The 20613-nt window shown below is 38.2% G+C and overlaps 2 protein-coding genes and 1 long non-coding RNA gene across 3 annotated transcripts in view; 2 read left to right on the top strand and 1 right to left on the bottom strand.

The window, feature by feature from the left end:
* The first annotated feature begins 426 nt into the window (after positions 1–426).
* On the top strand, positions 427–2821 carry LOC122065315 (uncharacterized mitochondrial protein AtMg00810-like). Its single transcript, XM_042629105.1, has 3 exons — positions 427–523; positions 2288–2345; positions 2500–2821. Exons 1-3 carry the CDS (start codon positions 427–429, stop codon positions 2819–2821), a joined length of 477 nt encoding a protein of 158 aa, XP_042485039.1.
* A 7576-nt stretch (positions 2822–10397) lies between these two features.
* LOC122071800 lies at positions 10398–16595 on the top strand. The gene is made up of 3 exons (XR_006138284.1): positions 10398–15700; positions 15818–16019; positions 16127–16595. It is a non-coding gene; the product is annotated as an uncharacterized LOC122071800 (long non-coding RNA).
* Positions 16596–16822: 227 nt separating this feature from the next.
* The window catches only part of LOC122065304 (protein NRT1/ PTR FAMILY 4.3-like), a 4950-nt gene continuing 1159 nt past the window's right edge, over positions 16823–20613 (bottom strand). Inside the window, exons 2-5 of the mRNA XM_042629096.1 lie at positions 19921–20138; positions 18435–18866; positions 17766–17884; positions 16823–17660 (exon numbers count right to left, since the gene is read on the bottom strand). Of these exons, the coding sequence (XP_042485030.1) occupies positions 16823–17660; positions 17766–17884; positions 18435–18866; positions 19921–20138 (1607 nt within the window). The remainder of the gene's footprint in view (positions 17661–17765; positions 17885–18434; positions 18867–19920; positions 20139–20613) is intronic.

The following is a 20613-nucleotide window of genomic DNA, read 5'->3' as shown; positions in this document are numbered from 1 at the left end:
CTTTGCTTCAATGTTACTAACAATGAAGATCTCTGAGAAAAAATACCAAATCCAGAGTTTTATGGTGTTTTTCTCCCAAAATATAGCTGCAAGAGTCGAAACCAGTGAGATCCAGGCGAAACCAGCAAAATATCTCTTCTTTTGGGTCGAAACCATGCTTTATATGCCTTGGTTGGACCAAGATTGAACCGAAACTGGACCGAAACCGAGATATGTGGCGAGATCTCGAAATCTCGATAGAGATATTTCCCATTTTCAGCTTGCCTGTACATCCATCTTGCCCTTTTTTTTTCTTTTTCTTTTTTTTTTTTTTTTTCAGAAAATGAGATCTCAGCAGCGAGATCTCGTCAAGATCTTGAACCATGATTCAGACATAGTTCATTGCTACTATGAAAACTTCTTCGAAATGATAATGGAACAGGGTACATGGAGGGCCAGTTTCAAAAATGCCTTGCTGATTATGGGATTGATGTAGATCGTGCTGTCAAAAAGAGAATTCAGTGCTGGCCCAATTCTAGTTCAGGTATGGTTCAGTTTCATACATCGAACCAGCCTTATTTTTCTCCAATCGAGTCAACCAACCTACTGTTACTGTTCACGTAGGTACAGTTCACGTGAACAGTACCTTGGGGTCCAATATTGACAGCTGGTTTAGAAAGATGCTGCCAACACTTCTTAGGGTATTAGATATTAGTTTCTATAATTATTTCTTTGCTTTATCTTGGCAAGTAAGCTTTGTAACTTAGGAAGATTTGTTTCCTTTTTTAGTTAATTTCTATTTTCTTAGTGAGCTAGTTAGTTTCCTATTTTGTTGGTCAAAAGAAGTTTATATTTTGTAACTTAGCGTAGTTTCCTTTTTATCATTAGTTGTTAGTTTCTAATTTACTCTTACTTGGTTAGCAAGTTAGAAGTTAAATTAGAAGGTTTTATTTTGAGCTTTAGGGGGAGTTGATGTATAATCTCTGAACCAGACTTGAACTAGAATTGGGCCAGCATTGAATTCTCTTTTTGACAGCTCGATCTACATCAGGGATTATACATCAAACTAGCTGCGTTGGTACTATAGCTCAGAATGGATTGTTTGAACATAACTTTATTATTAACTATGATATTGTTATTAATAAAAAATATGATTTAAAATTAAGAAAAAATTATAAAAAGTAGGGGATTAATATGTAATAGCTATATGATATTGAATAACTGTTGATGCATGCATTTATTAATTGTTGATGTTGAATAGTTATTAATTCATGCTCAAAAATTTTATGTAATAATGTTGAATTTGGAGCACAATGTCTACTAGTGGAGGTGGAGATATTGCATAGTTACATGGAGATCCACTGATTATGAGAGTCAGTCACACTCCCAGATTGGGTTAAGTTTTGTGGATAGCATCTTCGGGGTTCCAGAGCTCAGCTATGCATGTTGGTTCCTATTCATTAAGCACCAACCAGTAGCAATGGATCTCATTCCAGCTCATTTAGTTTCAGAGATATTAATCCAAGGATTGGGTATCTCCAGTTTGTTGGTGATGATGTTTATAGGGTTGTTGTGGCAGACTTTGAGTATTACTTCCGTCAAACTATGACATAGCCATCCTTTGTGCTTCAATCAGAGCAAAACATACTTCGACATCAGCATCAACAATATGGAGGCTGTGATGATACGGCCCGACACTCATTTCAGTACTAAAAGTCTCGTTCTCTAGTATGGAGTTTAAATGTCTAGTTGTGTCCTATATTAGTATATCTATGTTATGTACTTTATACAGTTATGTTGTTACTTGTTATGTTAATTGTTGCTTATCTTATGGCATTACAAATTTTCAATATATGTGACTCATCAATCATCAAAAGTAATTAAAAATTATGGATTTTATATTCTAATGATTATGTTGTGTCATAATGTTGATTGTGGAAGGTGGATTGGTGAATATATCATACTCGTCGACTACTTATATAGGGTAAAATGTCAAAGTACCATTTTGAGTTTGATTTTTAAAAAATTGATGTTTCAATTGTGTTTAGGATGACTAGAATAGGATAAGTACATAGTTTCAAGGGCTACAAAGGCCATATACCCACCGAGATCAATCAGCGAGATGAACGCCAAAAAAATACAAGAGTTAGATCTTTTTTTCTTTTTACGAGATGTGTGGCGAAACCGAGATCTTAAACCTTGACAGGTACAATGCTAGGCTGGTGGCATTTATGGAATCGATGGACATTTGCACCGGTTGCTAAGTTGACTTTTGTGTGAGTTTTACTCTCATGTGCTGTAAATCTAGGATGGGATCTTCAACAATTAGACGTTAAGAATGCTTTCCTTCATGGAGAGCTCAATGAGTAAGTGTACATGGATATTCCACTAGGATTCTTCAGTAAAGGAACTCAGGGCAAGGTCTACAAGTTGAAGCGTGCTTTCTATGGGTTAAAACAGTCACCTCGGGCATGGTTTAGAAGGTTTCACATGGAAATGGTCCCTGTGGGTTACATGCAGAGTAATGCTGACCACACATTGTTCGTTAAGAGGTCGGGTGATAGAGTTACTATTTCTCATTGTCTATGTGGATGACATTGTGATAACAGGAAATGATAGTGTTGAGATTGGTCTTCTCAAGAACTTTCGTGGTCGAGAGTTTGAGATAAAAGATCTTGGTCAACTAAGGTACTTTCATGTGGTTGAAGTTGCTCGGTCTTCTAAAGGCATCTTTCTTTCTCAGAGGAAGTACGTCCTTGATTTGTTATTTGAAAATGGATTGTTAGGTTGTCATCCTTCTGATACTCCCGTGGAAGCTAATACTCGGGTCAAGAAAATATGAGGGTGAGCTAGTGGTCAAAGGCCATTATCAATGGTTAGTTGGAAAGCTAATCTATCTCAACCACACACGGCTTGATATTGCCGTGGTCGTTAGGTTGGTACGTCAGTTTATGCATGCTCCCTATTCTTCACACATGGAGGCAGTTACACGTATCTTGACTTCAAGTCAGCTCCAAGAAAAGAGATTCTTTTATCTCCACATGATATTTCAAAGTTGAAGCCTATAGATATGTTGATTGGGCTGGTTCACCTGACAGAAAGTCCATCTCAGGTTATTGTACATTTGTGGGTGAGAATCTTGTCATCTAGCACAGTAAGAAGCAAAATGTGGTGGCTAGGTCCAATATTGAAGCAGAGTTTCATCTTATGGCACAAGAGATTTGTGAGTTGTTGTGGTTACACATGTTGTCAAATGATATTGGTGTATTTATTCATCTTCCGATGATGCTCTACCATGATAACAAGACTGTTATCAGTATTGCTCATAATCCAATATTGCATGACCGTACCAAACATATGGAGTTTGACAGACACTTCATCAGAGAAAAATTGGATGTTGGTTTAATTTGTATCCCTTTGTGAAGTCTGGTGATCAGTTAGTTGATGTGTTCACTAAAGGGTTAGTCAGGAAGGTATTTCATCCTTGTTTAGTCAAGTTGGGCATGTGTGATGTCTATGCACCAACTTGAGGGAGAGTGTTAGAATATATATTTAAGTTTGCCGTAGGGGCACTAGGGTATTTTTCTCCCTTCCACCAACCTTATTTAGAGTAGGGCGGCTGGATGGGGGTCATAGTTGTAATTGGGTTATAACTTGTACTTCTTTTTTGACTCTCTTTTGCTTATTATGAATAAAGGACTTGTGTGATCAGTTGGATTACTCAAACATCCTACCCTAATTTGGTTGTTAATAGAAATAGAATAGGAGCCTCTTTTCCAAACCAGATTTGTGCTGGCAGGGTTCGGTTTTTATTGGTTCCATATTCAGTTCACTATTCGGTTTTGACCCAATTTGTATTTGGTTTGGGCCCTATTTTAGGTGTTAAGGCAAACTTTTTACATCTTCACCAACAAAAAACCTTGTTTGTTGGAGGGCCCTAATCCACCAAAATTTTTCAAAACATTTGAAAGGAATAGAATTTATCATCCACATCGATCAAAACATTAAAAGGAATATAATTTATTTGATTCAAACCGACAGCTTCTACCAGCAGGTTCTGATGCGGTCCAAGACCTTAGTTTGGGAAACCGAGTGGGTTCTAAGTTTGGAGCATGCTTGCCCAATTTTTGGGCTTAATAATCTACTTCGATTCTTCCCATTAGCAATCAAACTTTCCCCAAGAAAATAGTTATCACGGCTAGCTTAATTGGAGGATTAATTATCCCAATCGATTCTGGTCAAGGACAACTAATGTCCAGCATATTTTGTGGAAGAGTGGCTTATGTAGTGGTTGACCAACTAAAACTCGTGTTGCTTCGCTTCCCTCCCTAAAGTAGTTGTCAGCCTTCTTGAAGAAACTGTCTGCCCAGGAACTCGCGAAAAGTGCCTCTAATGAAGAACCGTGTGGGGTGTGAAACTTCGGTTTGCGGGCTATGGTATAGATATAGGTTCTCATAACCCTTTAAAAAAGAAGCTTGTTAACGTCGTCCCGATATGTTGGATACACCACATAGATCCCCCTATGACCTATCTTCAGATTTGAATAGATTCTGAGTCAGTATGTTTCTAGATTTGAAGAGGATATTGTCCAGCATGTAAAGCCAATATTCTCCCTATATAATAGGGATCAACCGGCTTCCTTTTTGGGGAGTGATTGGCCATATTGACCAGCCTTATTCGAAGAGATGTTTCCAGAAGATTCTGCCAAAGATTAGCTGTTGTACAGCTCTTCAAGAGAAGGTATTCTTCATATTTTTAGTGGGCCCCATGGTCAATACATTGAGGAGAGTATAAAGATTATTTGACCGCTTTTATTAGTGATATTTTTTAGGGAAGTTTTATTCCTTGCATGGGGAATTTATTAGCCAAAGATAATTAATATTTTATATGCAGTTTTATGTAATTAGTAATTTTTTATTCTTAGGACTCTTTCTATTTCAGTTGACTACATATATTGATTTGATTCGTAATTATTTTCCATTTAGGATAATGTGCAGCTTGTAAGGAGTTCCTTTCCATGCAAGGAAGGCCTCTCACAGAATCAATTTGAAGTTTGTAAATAAGGAAGAAGGCTGAATACGGCCTACGTTGAAGCTTGGTTCAGCTAAAAGCCTTGTTAATGGCTGTGGGATGCAATTGGGGTGAGAGGCCCAGGGAAAGAGTGAGAGGCTCAATCCTATTTATCTATCTTCTTATTTTTTTCCCTTTGTTTATATTTTATTTTTCCTGCAATTTTCAACATCAGAAAAGCATTTGAGGTGATATTCTTGCTTCTGGAGGTTGTTACTTGGCTTTATAACATTGACCTGTTACTACTCCATCAAAGTAGTGCCTGAATCTAGAGACTCACCCCGCAGCATCGGTTGTTGGAGTTTTCTCTGTTGATTTCTACAAGTTCCAGAAGTGCAGATCCATCTATTAATTGTGGACCATCTTTCAAGGCTGTAACACCCTTCCAAAGTTCTTGCTGGTTAGACAGTATATTGATCCTCCTGTAGAGTTGATTCTTGGTTGAACTGGTTCTACATTAGTTTCCTCCCTGAAGCCAAACCGAACCGAGAAAAAATTCCATATTTGAAACCAAAACTAAACCAATTCATTTCGTTTTGGTTTGGTTTTGGTTCAAAATTGACACCCTTAGGTGATGATTGGCATTGACACTATAAGTTCTACACAAGTATGGTCAGCGGTCAGAAAGTGACACAATAAATTCTGGACAGCAGTAGTTGTGTCAACTTAGGCACCGATTGACACAGAAACAGTAGAAATGGCTTTTCACGTTTCTGGAAATAAAAACGGATTTTTTGGTGTTTGATAGACCTGTTTCTCGAAACATTTTTTGCAGACATAATGCCACTAAAAAACTCAATAGTATCATCGGATGCCCAAAAGAGAGTGAGGGTTCGGTTGCCTCTTTTTAGATTAAAATGGTTGAGAGATTTATCGGGTACAACAACCTTTCTTTTTTTCTTCTCTCAAATTCGTTTCTAGAAACGGACTTGTTTCGTCAAAGTTGTTTCTAGAATTGTAAATAGGCATAAATTTTGATTTATGTTTCTAGAAACGGGTGAAATGGAACAACTTTATCAAACGCTTTTTTAGCTGTTTCTCCATTTCTGGGAAAAAGAAAACGCAGAAACGGTAGAAACAGAACGTTGTCAAATGGTGCCTCAATTTCACAAGCTTTCATTGACAAGGTAAAACTGGAAGAGAAATGCATTCACAATCTTAAAAAGTTTCCCTCCTGATGGAAACCCTCTAGAGGTAAACCAAAGTGGAGTCCACGATCAGCTAGCTCAGCTTTCAGTTGGTTGGATGGGTTGATTAAAGTAAAGAGACATGAATTGAAGAGACAGGAATTTGATCATCATAAAAGAGAGAAACCCATCTTTCTTTTTCAATTGAATCATCAATTATTTATCGATGATAGATAAAAAAATCCAAATCATCTTTTTGTTGGATAGAAAAAGGTCGATGTAAGGCAAAAGCCAAGTTTAAGTTAACACGCAGTAGTTTGATCATAGTTGTCAAGGCGTCGCCTAGGCGACGACTAGGCGTCCAGGCGTTTTGCCTGGGGCCTAGGCGACAGTCTCCTTATTGCACTGCATGCCGCCTTGTGTTTTGGCACTTATTTATGCCAAATATCATTTAAGTAAATGCTTTTTATATTTGTTATTTCATTTATTTAAGATATTATTTATAAATAAGCAAATACCCCCTATTTGAATCCAATAAAAATAGTTTAAAAATCAAATTTCAAAAGGATAAAAAGTCAACCACCCAGTCCAAGAAGAAAAACTGGATTTTGGTTATAAGGGCGATTTTCAACTTTTAAATGCTGGAGTTTTTCTCAATTATGAAAATTTTATAAATTCTATCATGTTAAAACATTGCTAAAAACCAAAAGTCCGGTAAAGTAATTTTTTGTTTTGATATCCATAAAATTATTTTCATTCAGGTGATTTTAACAGCATTCGTGCACTTAAAAATAAGTTTGACCGGAACATAACTTTGTCATTACAACTCAGATTTAAGTAATCTTAGACTTGTTGGAAAGTTGGTTTTATATTATTACTGATACAAAAAATCTCATGTAAAAATAATATCATTTGACCAGTCAAACTTATTATAGAACCAGAGCATTTATCTAAATTTTGATTTTTTATAACTTAATATGACTTCATGTTAATTTTTTATGATTTAATATGGCTAAATGTTGATTTTTAATAACTTGATGTTGCTTAATCTTGATTTTTTATGATACAAGGTATATATAGCTTACTAAATAATGTTAGAAAATAGGAAAAATAAAAAATAACAATTGGTCGCCTTGTTCACCTCAAGGCGTATGCCTTCTCGCTTAAGCGCTTAGACAAGACAACCCTCCACCGCCTTGGTTCGCCTTGGTGCCGTGACAACTATGAGTTTGATTGCAGCTGATTTACAACCTACTTGTGGTGCCCCCTTCCACTCAAACTCTAGGATTACGAAGAGGATGTTTGGAGTGATGTAATCCGAATGTAGCTGATAGATGTTTTATTAGGTCGATCATTATTGTATGACAATGATGTGTTGGTTGGTGGTTGGAAGAATTAGTGCATCTTTATGTTTAAAGATTAGTAGTTTATCTTCAATATTATAAATATCCTAGCTGAGAAGGCCAGGAGACTTGCATTGAAGACTAGCAGAAAATAATCTGGTAAGTAGATAAAGAAAAGCAGGATAACAAGAAACTGCTAACTCTACCTCAGAAAGAGTTTTTAGGGAGTCTAACACAGATACATGATTCATATTGGCTCTGGCCACAGGGGAAGTAATCCCTCATCCTTGGGTCAAATTTCTCTAGCCAGTATGAGACATGATCTCGGACTTTGTAGAGCTAATACCATATGATTTACCCAATTTATTGCCCCCTATACATGATATACAACATGCCATCGATATAGTACATGGATTGGTAGTATCCAAATCTTTCCACTTACATACTGAGCCCTGTATAACATGTTGAGCTAAAAGAATCTGGTTGACTTTCTGAAAAGGGTTTGAGCCGTTGCGTAGTAACATCACTACTCAGACTGAAGAAAGATGGTTCGCGGCATATGTAGTTGTCAAGGCATTTGTTAGGCGTCTAGGAACCCCTTGCTGGACGATGGCTTGGGTTGTCTAGGCGTCACTTAGGAGTTGGCAAGTCACCTTCTTGGTGTCACATGCCCCCTCCAACTCCTTGGGTCACCTTGTTGCCTTGACAACTATGGTGGCATATGTGCATTGATAGACGAGTCATCGACAAAATCACAATAAAGTATAGATTCCCCATCCCATGGTTTGACAATATGCTTGATATGCCATCCAGTGCTAAGTGGATATCACTAAATTTGCATCCTCCTTGGTGATGAGTGGAAGACTATCTTTAAGATCAAGGAAGGACTTTGCGAGTGGAAAGTTATGTCCTTCAGTCTTACTATCATGTCGAGCACTTTTACACGTGTTATAACTCAAGTGCTTTGTCCCTCTATTGGAAAATTCCTAGTTGTTTATTTTGATGGCATACCAATTTACAGCAAAAAAGAAGATGATCATCTTGATCATTTGAGGCATGTTAATGAGGATATTTTGAGTTGAAAAGCTCTGTATTAATTAATTCAAAGAGCTTTATATTAATTAATTCAAAGACGTGCTCTTTCATGCTACCTAAGCTTATATTCCTGGGGCTTCTTGTATCTTTGATAGGTATTGAGGCTGATTAGAGAAAGTCAGTATCATAGACTGGTCGGTACCAAAGAGCCTCACCAAAGTTGGAGTTTCCTTGGCCTTGCATAATTTCATTGTAGGTTCATCAGAAATTTCAGTTTGATCACTACACCTATCATTGAGTGTATGAAGTAGAGCAAAGAGCAGTTCAAGTGGATGCTTGCTGCTACTGAGGTTTGAGCTTATTAAACGGAATGTGACTGAGGCTCCCGTTTTACAGATACAAGACTTTGACCAGGTATTTACAGATGCCTCACATGTTGGTATTAGAGGAGTTCTCATGCAAGGAGGTCATCCCATTGCCTTTTATAGTGAGAAACTGAAAAATGCCAAGTGAGACTATTCTACCTATGATTGGAACTCTACGTCATTGTACAAATATTGAAGCATTGGAGATACTATCTCATTGGCAAAGAGTTTATCTTACTCATTGATCACAAGCCTCAAGCACTTACATTTCACGGGAGTTAGTGAGCAAACATTGTACTAAATGGGTTGCATATCCTCAAGGGTTCATTCTACGCTGCAAGACGTTTGATGCTAGCTATATTGCCATTATCTTATTGAAGGAAATTGTGCAGGACGTGGTTTCTGCCAAAGTCGATTGTTTTCTATAGGGAGGTTAAGTTTATGAGTTATTCTTGAAAGATGATGGATCAAGGTTAACACTAAATTTCATGTTGGGGACGAATGCGCAACCACGAGGAAGAAACCAAGCACACAACACAAAGATTTAATGTGGTTCGACAAGATTGCCTACATCCACTTGAGAGAACCAGAGATTTTTTGCTAAACCTGAAAGACTCTCTACACCACTCTCCACTTCACAAAGTAATCTCCCCTTTGCTTGTGTCTAGGGTTTTCCCACAGAGAATATATAAGGAACCCAAAAACCTTAATCCCCATGAAATTACAATTTTACCCCCGTACATGTAATGGAACCCAAACCCAACCCAATTAAAAATACAAGTCTAATAATAATTTTGCGAACCATTACAGAATGTAAGACATACCCAACCCCAACATTCTCCACCATGACTTGGATTCTGCAAACCACCCTGAAGAAAGACTAGTGTTGATGTCGTTTATTCAAATTCTGCCATTGTCTTTGCATATCCACCGTACCAAAATTGTAATGGCCCACACACCTTGCCCGGTGTGTCCTTGCATGTTTGCCGCACCTCACCCAAACCAACATGGCCCACACCCCTGCTTGGAGTGTTCTATACAGCTCACTACCACTTCACGATGTGACGTGGCTCCACCTCTCCTACTACTGCAGCCTAATCCAAGAGTTCATTGCCACTCACCAACATAGTTGTCATGGCGTCGCCTAGGCGGCGATTTGGCGTCCTAGCGGAAAAAGAAGTTCATGGTAGTGCTACGATTTATGTGACTCACAAATGGTGGTCGCCATTGGCTGATAGGCGTCGTTATGGCACCACCATGGACGCCAGGTCACGCCTGATTCACTAAGCAGTTGATTTTTTGTAAAATGCAGGGTGATTTTGATAGGGCTATTTTGATTTTTGATGATTTGATGTTGCTTAATGTTGGTTTTATATGTTATAGGGTATATATTGTAGGCTTGTGGTATGCTAAATAACTTTAGGAAATAGGGAAAATAAAAAAGTAGTATACTAAATAACTTTTAAAAATAGGAAAAATAAAAAATGACACATGGGGGATTTGACTAGCATGGCAACGCCATAATGGGCGATTCATCGCCAAATCGATTAGCCACCCCTCCACTGTCTAGGATCAATTTGATGCCGTGACAACTATGCTCACCAAATCTGATGCAAAAGTCACCTGCCTCTTTCTAGACTTGCACTTGGTCAACGCCTGAACCTGCAGTCTCCATCCTCCACCTGTGCCTCTTGTTTGAGTTCTAACAGTGACTCCACCAGTGTCAACACTCCCTGCATATCTGTACAAATTACCCATCATCTGTCCCTGCATCATAAGCATGAACTCTTTTGAAACATTGAGAATTCCACCTTTAGATCAGCATCTAAAACCTCTTGAATCCAGAGTTCCTAGTGAAATCAGATTCTTCCTTAGATCCAACACATGCCTCACCCTTGTCAAAGTTCGCAAAACCCTATCAAACATGTGAATCTATATGGTCCCAATTCCAGCAACCTTGCTTTTCACATTGTTTTCATTTTAATAGTACCATTATCACATATATGACATATAGCAAACTGATCAAACACAGAGAACAACCAGAATCTAAAATCCAATTTGAAGTATCCATACTTGATGAATTAGTGAGAATAATATTTCCATCACCACTCTAGGACTCTTCCACGGTAATAACATTTGATGATTTATTTCCATTTTCCTTCTCCCTTATATCCTTCTTAAGCTTCAAAAAATTCTTCTTTATATGACCTTCCTCCTCGCAATAATAACAAGTTATTTTGTGACCCTTAGACTTGGAACCCCTTGTACTTGCTAGATTCCTCATATCTCTCATTTGATTTGCCTTTTCACTGAGCACCACCTACAACCAAAGCACTACCCGCCTCTAACGCCTCATCACCGCTATTTTTCCGTCAGGTATTATTCATCATCAAAGTAGCAATAACCTCGTCAAGTTTGAAATTATCCTTACTAAATAGTAGCTCAGTCACAATGTGATCAAATGAGGGAGGTAGTGACGCCAACATGAGAAGTGCCTTGTCCTTTTCGATCTTCACATCAAGAGCGACAATTCCATCAATATCCTGTTGAACTCATCCAAGTGCACTTGAATCTTTGCTCTGTCTGACAACCGAAGGCCATATATCCGTTTCTTAAAAAACAGCCGATTCTTCAATGACCTGAACTTGTGCCTGCTCCCCAGCTTTGTCCAGACTTCCTTTGGATCCACTAACCCGATGACTTCATGAAGAATGTTATTCTCCAGATACAGCTAGAGCATACTATTTTCTAAATCCCTCAACTCTTGCCACTCATCCTCCTTCATCTTTTCCGGTTTTTTCGATTTTTTCCTGAGAGCTTTGACTGTCATTATGGCCACAAGTTGAAGTCATTATGGCCATTAAAGTGTTCAATGGAGAAGCTTGAACCCTTCGCCTTCACCACCATTCGGTTTACCTGATCTGTGCCCTTGTGGCCACCATCAACTTCGAAGTACCTAATTACTGCATCATTCCAGCTTCCTACTGCCAACAATCCCAACTACGCCATCTCACTGACACTGCCACTACTTTATTTTCTGCTGCCTATGCATGACTCATCTGTCAACCCCAGACTCAACCATGCAAGTCCATGCCCTTTTAGTTCACATGCCACACCATCAATATGCTTGTCAGCCTCTGTGCTCTGCTCTTCCGCACATGTCATCTTCCAATGGCCTTTCACAGAAACACTAGAACCATTGTGTGAGTGTGTTGACTATTTGACTGTGTTGACAGTAATGACAACATCAACAGCCGAAGCTCCAACACCATTTTTAAGAATTTTACCGTTTTCTGGGAACAAACCTAGGCCACAGGTGTAGTGTTTTCAAACTTTATCTGGATTCTCACTGGTTTTACTCTGAAGTCTTGTCTTTACTTGCTGTTTATGAACTATGTTAAGAGTGCTGGTCAAGATCTTGATTGGCCTTTTGATTCTTGAATTCAACTTTAGAAACTATTAGTTAGCATATATTGATTGGGTGTTCTGTTGCTGTAATGTTGTGGCTTTAGTGGGCTGTTAATTTATTCATGAATGTAGCTTTAATGGGTTGTTAAATTATTCATACTTGCTGAAAAAATTCTGTATTTGTTTTGCAAATTGGAAAGTGAATGTGTTGTGTATTTTATAGCGGTTTTCTACTGAATATTTATACATAAAAAGAATACTAGGGCGCCTTGTCCCCTCAGCACTTATGCTGCCCTCTAAAACCTTGGATCGCGTAGGTACCTTAACAACTATGATGTATACGTAAGGTTTTTTGCAGTCTAGCTCACGGTTTTACTGGTGGATGAGATTGGCTTTTGCCCTCTAAATTCTGTGAGATTAAGAATGGCTATTGTGTGATGTAATAACCCTTGGTGAGTTGCCAAGGCTGGCTGCTGGGATTCCTACTTAGTTCCAGGTGTGAAGCTTGGTCAATATCCTTCTATCCTTCTTCCTCTTCATTATAATCCAGAAAATCAGGTTGGCAAAAAAAGGATTCTTTCTCAGTTTTACGTATCCAATCTTGATTGAATCTGAGTTGTATCCAGCAATACACCATGGATTTCAGATCTGATCACATTCAGTAGCCATGGTTTGAGGAATTGGATCGTTGATTCCGGTCTGGTCGGATCAGAATCAGTTTCCATAGATTCTGATTCCGATTCCGGCCGGGGTAATTGGAATTGGAATTCATGGAGGCCCGATTCCGTTGCTGATTCTGCTTACTCGAACCATGGCACTAACTGCACCTTATGCTTCATTGATTCATGGTTTCGAAAATTCTATTTTGCTGCTGCTTTCTTGGAATCCCACTTCAGGTTCGATTCTCAGTTTCTTCTTAGTTGAGGATCATATTTTATTTTCTGTTTCAGATTAGAATCTTAAAACTATTTCTGGAATTTGTTACTGTTTTGATCATCTTTTGTTGCTTGATTGGGTTCCATTACTATCTGCTATCGGTATTCTGTTCTGAAACCCTAATCAAGAATCCTATTTTCAAAAAAATACTTCCAAAGAACCAGACAGAATCATATTTTGAGGAGTTCTCCATATCCTAGGCCTTCGACCTGAATTTCACTTGAGTTTCTGATTTAGGTTGATATAAATCCCCTGAAATCTGGTTCTGCTGCTTAACTGTTATTCTGTTTATTTTGTGGACAGTTGAAACCTATCACTTAAGGCTTCTAGGAACCCATCACCTCCCTACGTAATGAGGCTTTTCACCAATCTATGTGCTGACATAGTATTTAGTGACTGTATTCAAGTTCCCTACCTTAAATATTTCTAAGTCCTTGGCAAAAGGACCAAATCAAGTCTTTCTAGCTGATCTGTAATTTTATCTCAGTTAAGTATCCATTTAGTTTTTTCGAGGGGAATTTAATTAGTAGGTAAGGGAGAAAGAAGAGAACTCAGCCCAAACTTACAGAAGTCACAAGCAGGTACAAGCCTATAACAGAACCTCACTGAATCATAAAACAGGAGCTTAGATTTATAACATGGTGAACAGCAACTGAAAAAAAAAAAGAAGAAGAAGAAGAAGAAAAAAAAAGAAAAGCCTTGAGCCTTCGAAAGATACATAACATCCCCCATGAAACTGAGAATACCAGTTACTCTAATCAATAAAGCATAAGGAGCATATGCCCTCTCTTGTTCTGACCCACAAACACCTGCCTGTTAATGCATGTTTTTCATTGAAGATTATCAGCAAAATTGTATTTAATCTTGAGCTGCACACAATGAGAAAAAATTTCCGAACAAACATTGTCCACAACTGTTGCCTTTTGAATCTGAGTTTGGTCAATAGATAGTCAAAGCCACCCAATTGAATACATTAGTAATGGTTTAAACTTCACTGAAATCCCCAGTCCACCTTCCAAATTGAAGATATCAAAGCTTCAAACCATACCTGTGCCTCCCACAGCTCCTATTGAAGATTTAAATATGAAATCAACTTTACTGGCATCCCAGATTCTAACAAGTGATTACCATTTACCATGAAATAAATTTGCATCTTTGTTCTTTGAAATTTGAATGAAACCGGCTGTTCTTTGAAGGATTTTCTCTTTTTATCAGCTCCCATTGCCCTTATGCACCATGGCAGATCTTTCAATTTTTACTTTCAAACATTTGACATCCCTCGTCTCCTGACACTGATAATGTGTCCACTCTTTTCTTATTTACATATTATATTGACTATTGGAGTCATTTGTTGTGATTGCTCTAGGATTTCTTACAGGATCTCGATTAACTTAAGCAGTCCTTGTATGATTCGATTTCTTTGTATCTTGATTACCATTTCTTTAATCATTGCATCTGTCTCTGCTTCCAACTCCTACAGAGGATACTCCTATCATCTCACCTGTTGCTTCAGCATTGTCCATTACCCATTGACTAAAATCTCGAGAAGGCTCTTGTGCTAATGCTTGATTGTAAATGACCCAATCGAGAGAACAGCTGATTAAGCTTTTCTGCGGATCTCTGTTCTGTTGAAACAAAGGGTGTCCCTGGCGCAATTTCGGAAAACTGATTATTGGTAGGGTCAATCTCTGTATTCTTAGACTCCTCAATAGGTTGATTTTTATTTGACAACAATTTCATGTTTCCATTACGTCTCTTGTTCCCATTGCTGAGTCATGGATTCTACTGATTTCTGTCCAATTCTATCAGTAAACCTCTCAGGTTCAAAGATCCGAAGATACAGCCTTAAAAGCGTCCTCCATATTTGTGACCAACCATAGCTAGGGTTTATGTGGGCCATTGCTGAGTTGGAAAACAGATGCCGGGGATGCCTGGCTTGGTTTCTCACTATGATATTCTCAGATACTCAAAACCAGAGGAAAGCTACTACACTTCTAATTTCCTAGGCTACTGTGCACATTTGTTTTCTGTTTTCAGTTTCTGCATCTCAACCTCCTTTGCAGGATCAAAGGTGACAATCAGGTATGGAACCTCAAGCCATTTTGGAGTGAGTTGCTAACTGTCGGGAAGTGGTTGTGGAAATTTTTATCATAATATCATGCTAATCCAAAATAGGATTGTAATCCTTTCATTTGTTGGCATACCCTCCTGTGTATGTCCATTTACCCATGTGGTCCATGATTTTTTCAATTCCTTGTTTTGCTTGAGAGGTGAACCTTAGAGTCCACCTATACACAAAATTTCAGCCCTGCCTGAACTACCATGGGGCGGTTATTGGAGGGCATGCCGAGCCCCTGCTCACTATAATTTGCTGGAGGGCATGCTGTTCTACTTTTGGCGTGGCAGACTTAACTGAATCTTATTGTATTAAATTGGAGTAAGTCATTGGTTGGTGATACTTTCCTATTCCTCCATTTTTTGACCGAGTATTCTTTAGTTAAAATTTTGAACTTTTAGTCATCTTGTTTCTAATAATTGGATAAACTTGTTGCAGTATTTGGTTTAATCATCATGAAGAAACTTCCATGGTCAGTTGTGGGTTTTCTGCTCCACCTTGTAGCACCTATTGGCTTCTTGATTCTCTTGGCATGCCAGCTATAACCCATGAGCATGGGCTTCCCATACTAACTCTATGAGAACCCATACTTGCTTGTACATCATGAACCAACCTTCTGGAGGAAAAATACTCTCAGGAGGTGAGTTGTCTGAGCGCCAGGGCTTTACCAAAATTGACATTACCTTGATTTCATTGTCCTACCCTGGTTTCTTCTTTGATAACATTGAGAGCTGATCCTTTTGTCAGGTCTCATGTACTAGCGACGATTTACTCCAGATGTTACATTATGAGAAGCTGTGGTATGTAAGGAAGAGAGGCCCGACGCAGAAAGAGCGAGGAATTTTCGAGGAGTCTGGGAGACCTTGCTTGCTGGGAAGCGTCAGCCCCGCAGCCCACAATCATCAGGCAATCTACACCAGATTTAATTTTGTCATCTTGGCTTCCTTCAGACTAGATTTCTTTAGTTTCCACCTGTCTGATGTATAGTGCTCAGGTAATAATTTGTTAAGTCTTTGCTTATTCATATTTCATTTTTTTTCCCAAGTAGAGATAATGTATTATGAATTAAGTTTTACTTCATCCATGGTGAAGAGATGATGTGCCGATATGATCAGACTCTGGGTTTATTATCAACACCCACCTCAATTGTATGAGGTCAAAAATACATTTTCCCAATCCAATAAGAGGATCAGATGGTCACATGGTTGATATTCTCTTCTTATGGGTTAAGAGAAACCGGGTCCATGTATTAAACTTTCTTTATGGGAAAATCTAGATGTCAATATGCCAAGTGAAATATAACGTTTCACTATTTTTTCTCTCTATCTATCTTCTTCCTCACCTATTTAATCAACTTGGCCTTTATTAGTAAACAAGAAAGGTGGCCTTTATTAAGTGATTCCTTAGGAAGGAATGTTCATTCTCTTTTCCTAGACAAGAGCTTCAGCCATTTTGAAACAGAGTGAGCCTGTTTCTCTTATAGACATACTTGTTAGCCCAATACAGATAGTTCAAGAACCCCACCAAGCTAAACAGGGAAAGCAGCCAATAGAATCTGTCCAGATAAGTCTTGTTCAAGTTGTTTCCTTCCATCCATCCATTTCTTCCATCATCTCCATCTCTGCAGGCATTCTTTAGTACATTCACTAGAACAGAACTCAGCAAGGAAGACAATCCAATCATACAGTTGAACATAGCAGACCCCATTGACTTCATTCCTCTAGAAGTCTCACTGTTGAAGAACTCCAGCAACCCAATATATGTGAACACACCAAAGATTACTATTGCAAAATATTGTAGCCCAAGCCAAGTTGACATGGGAAGATAAGCATTTTTGGAGTCTATTAAATCATAATCCTCTGCAATTCTTTTCCTTTCTCTCTCCATCATGGCAGCTATACACATTGCTAATGGTACTACCATAAAGCCAACACCTACACGTTGCAAGCGAGTGATTCCAGTTTGATATCCAGTGATCATTTTCGCGAGCGGCACGAGCAATTGATCATAGACAACAATAAATACCATCTGCAGAGCAGAAAGGAATGCAAGTATTGAAACTGGAGAGTCATAGAATGTTCCCAATCTAGTACTGCTCATTGTGTTGGTCTGTAGTAGACTGAAGTTCACGAGAAGATGCATGGGAATGTATGCAAAGACAGTGCTGATGAAGATGGGGAGCATTCTAAGGACAATTTTTGCCTCTTCCACTTGTGTTACAGTACAAAGAGACCATTTTGATGGGGTCATTCCACATGAAATAGCAGCTTTATCGAGGAATCTGAGGGTAAAATCAAGCATGCTTAGTGATTATATCTTTTGGTAAAACTATGAATACTTGTTTTTTTTTTTTTTTTTTTTTTTTGTACAAATGACTGTAACTTACCTGAAGTCCATTGTGTGTTCTAACACCTCACCCATCATTTCTTCACTGGAAATATTTTGATGGAGTCCTCCAATTGGAGGTAATGGTAGCTTTCTTTTTCTAAATGCAGCCACGAAGACCTGAAAAAAGGAAAGTATCATGAGTAGTTCTAAAACTCACCAAATCAACTAGGAATTCAGCCAAGTCAAGTAGACTTGATCTTCTACCCAAAAAAAAAGTTGACTTGATCTGATTCTTGTCAAGTCCATCTGTTAGAGGACATTACATCCATCCTACAAGTAAAATCAGCCACATGAGTTTAGGAATGTTACAGAAAACGAAAACCTAAAATGATGTAAAAAAGAAGTGGTTCAGCAAGATTGTCTAATGACCAGTGTGAGTCGGTGAGATGAGATTTGTTTCACTATCAATAAAGAATAGGGTTATAGTCGCTCATCTTCATGGTTCTCTCAGATTACAGTGAGTGTTCCGTAGTCGTAAATTTATATTGAAACTTACGTAGGCATATTACTGAAAATAGCCAAAGATTAACCAGAAGTATTAGAAATAAAGTGTGGAGTCTTCTATCACATAACACCTCCTTGTACCACTACATTTCAGGTGATGTAACATTGAAGTTCCAGATGCATAAATGTAAGCATAAGTTACTGTAAAGGGAAAAATCCATACCTGCAAGATTCGAGTTAGAGGGCTTCCACTTGGGATTTGATTTCTATAGAACCTAAAACCTGAAGTAAGCACGACAAGCCCAAGTCCCATTAAAGTTGCAGATGCAACAAACGCTTCTACCCAACCTCTGTGGTTCTGTATCCAATCTACCAAAATGAGGCCTATTATTGAACCTCCAGTGCAGATGAAGCTCAACCAGTTAAAGTAACTAGACTTGCTCCTTGAACTAAATATTTCAGTGTCATCAAATTGATCTGCTCCGAATGGTGGAAGATTAGCTCTGAGAAAAGCTTCACCAAAGGCTAGGGTGTATAAACCCATGTGAAGAATAGAAGTATTGACTCCATGAACAAGCTTATACTTCTCTGGGATGCCACAATCTAGTGGAGAGAGTGATAGAAAAGTTGCATGCAAGGCTAACAAAGCTTGTCCCTGCAACAAGAGATTTCAATTTTAACTAAAGTTTGCATTCTTATTACGGAAATGAGAAATTGAAAATCAAAGTCAATGTACTTAAGTTTGTTTTTAGGCTATTTTGAGGACTTAGGGTTATGATCTCCCTAATCCAATGGAAAAACAAGGAGAAAAACTCCATACATAATGGCGATGCAGTTGAGATGGGACATCTTAGAAACCTGCTAGTTTGTTCTTTGTCCCATTTTGCCTTCATCAAAGTGGATCTGGTTGTCTAGAGTGAAGCAAGTGACAAATGTTTCTTACACAGTCTGTACAACCCTAATATCTACCACGTCACATCTCCACTAGGGATCCAGGTCATCTTCAATTCTTAATCGTCCCATCCTTGTCTAATTCTCTTTGTGCATGTGACACTAGTACATTTCCAAAATCCAATGATTGTAGAAGTTTTTAAAATTTACATGTGTCACGCACAGAGAGAGAATTGGACAAGAATTGAAGACGAGCCAAATCCCTCCATTGATGCACAAATTTCATGGGCATATTTTTCACATTGTAGTAGTCTACCTATCTGGTAAATTTCAAATTGATTCCATTTTCTAATGGGAAGATATAAAGCTTTTTGATTTGGTTGAAAATTCAACTTCAGCAATATTGGTGTTCTAATTCAAAAATAAGGGTAAAAGCATTAACTTGGTGGTGGCCATATGATCGGAAAAACTTGACAAGTGACTAATCAAGGTTTGAACTTCCCATCCAAGGATCGCTTTAACCAGAGCTGTCCTCCATGTGGATCAAAAGGATGGACCATCAAGGAAACCTTTTGTAAACGACTTGTTTACCCCTTTTGGTCATTCCAAGTGACCTCTTTGAACCTTTTTATATAGGTTTTTTTTTCTTTTGGTGGGGGGTGGGGTGTGAATAGAGACTTTATAGAACAGCTAAAAAACAATTTTAACTAGATAGGTCATTGGCTTTATTTTGCATTGAATGCATTTGTTCAATGAAGATCTTTCTTTGTCTGAACATGTGTGTGTGTGTGTGTGAGAGAGAGAGAGAGAGAGCTAACAATGAACATCAAGGGACAAAAATGCAGTAAGGTTTGGAATCTGGTGATATAGGCATCTGAGATGAACCCTCCAAGTAAAGCAAATCCACATGTTGCAGCAATGAAGTTAGTTATAGTGGTTGAAGTGCTTGCGAGATCCATATCCAGGGTTCCATGCAGGTAATTAATCATGGTTATATAGATAGGTGCACAAGACATGTCTGTAATCATAGCCATTACTGCAACACACACAACACCTTCATTACTTCTCAGCCAAAAAATAAACTAAACAAGACCCACATTTTAAGAGCAACAACGTAGAGGGAGAAGTAACATTTAAGAAAGATCAGAGATTTTTAGAAGCAGTAGTCGATTTTTAGTAACCATTACAACAGCAGAAAAAATAATGAAAAGAAATCGCATTGGGCCAAAAGGGAGACCAAAGTAGACTTCACTAGTAGTAAAAATTTAAACCCTAATATGATCATTGAGTCAATACCGAGTTATCGGCCATTCAAAATGGGTTGAAGAATGACCCGTCCGACCCTAAGGAGAGGTTAACTCTTGACCTTTTTATTGTGAGGAGTTGATCTTTAGCAACTGAACTATCCCTTGGGGTCATATGTTATTTCTTGTGTTTGAAAGATAACATCAACATCATTGGTTTCTTCTTTTTTTCTTTTTTCTTTTTTCTTTTTTCTTTTTTTTTTTTTT

Source organism: Macadamia integrifolia, chromosome 2 (assembly GCF_013358625.1).
Source record: "Macadamia integrifolia cultivar HAES 741 chromosome 2, SCU_Mint_v3, whole genome shotgun sequence".
In the NCBI taxonomy this organism is placed as follows: domain Eukaryota; kingdom Viridiplantae; phylum Streptophyta; class Magnoliopsida; order Proteales; family Proteaceae; genus Macadamia; species Macadamia integrifolia.
This window is presented reverse-complemented; position numbering and strand designations above follow the sequence as displayed.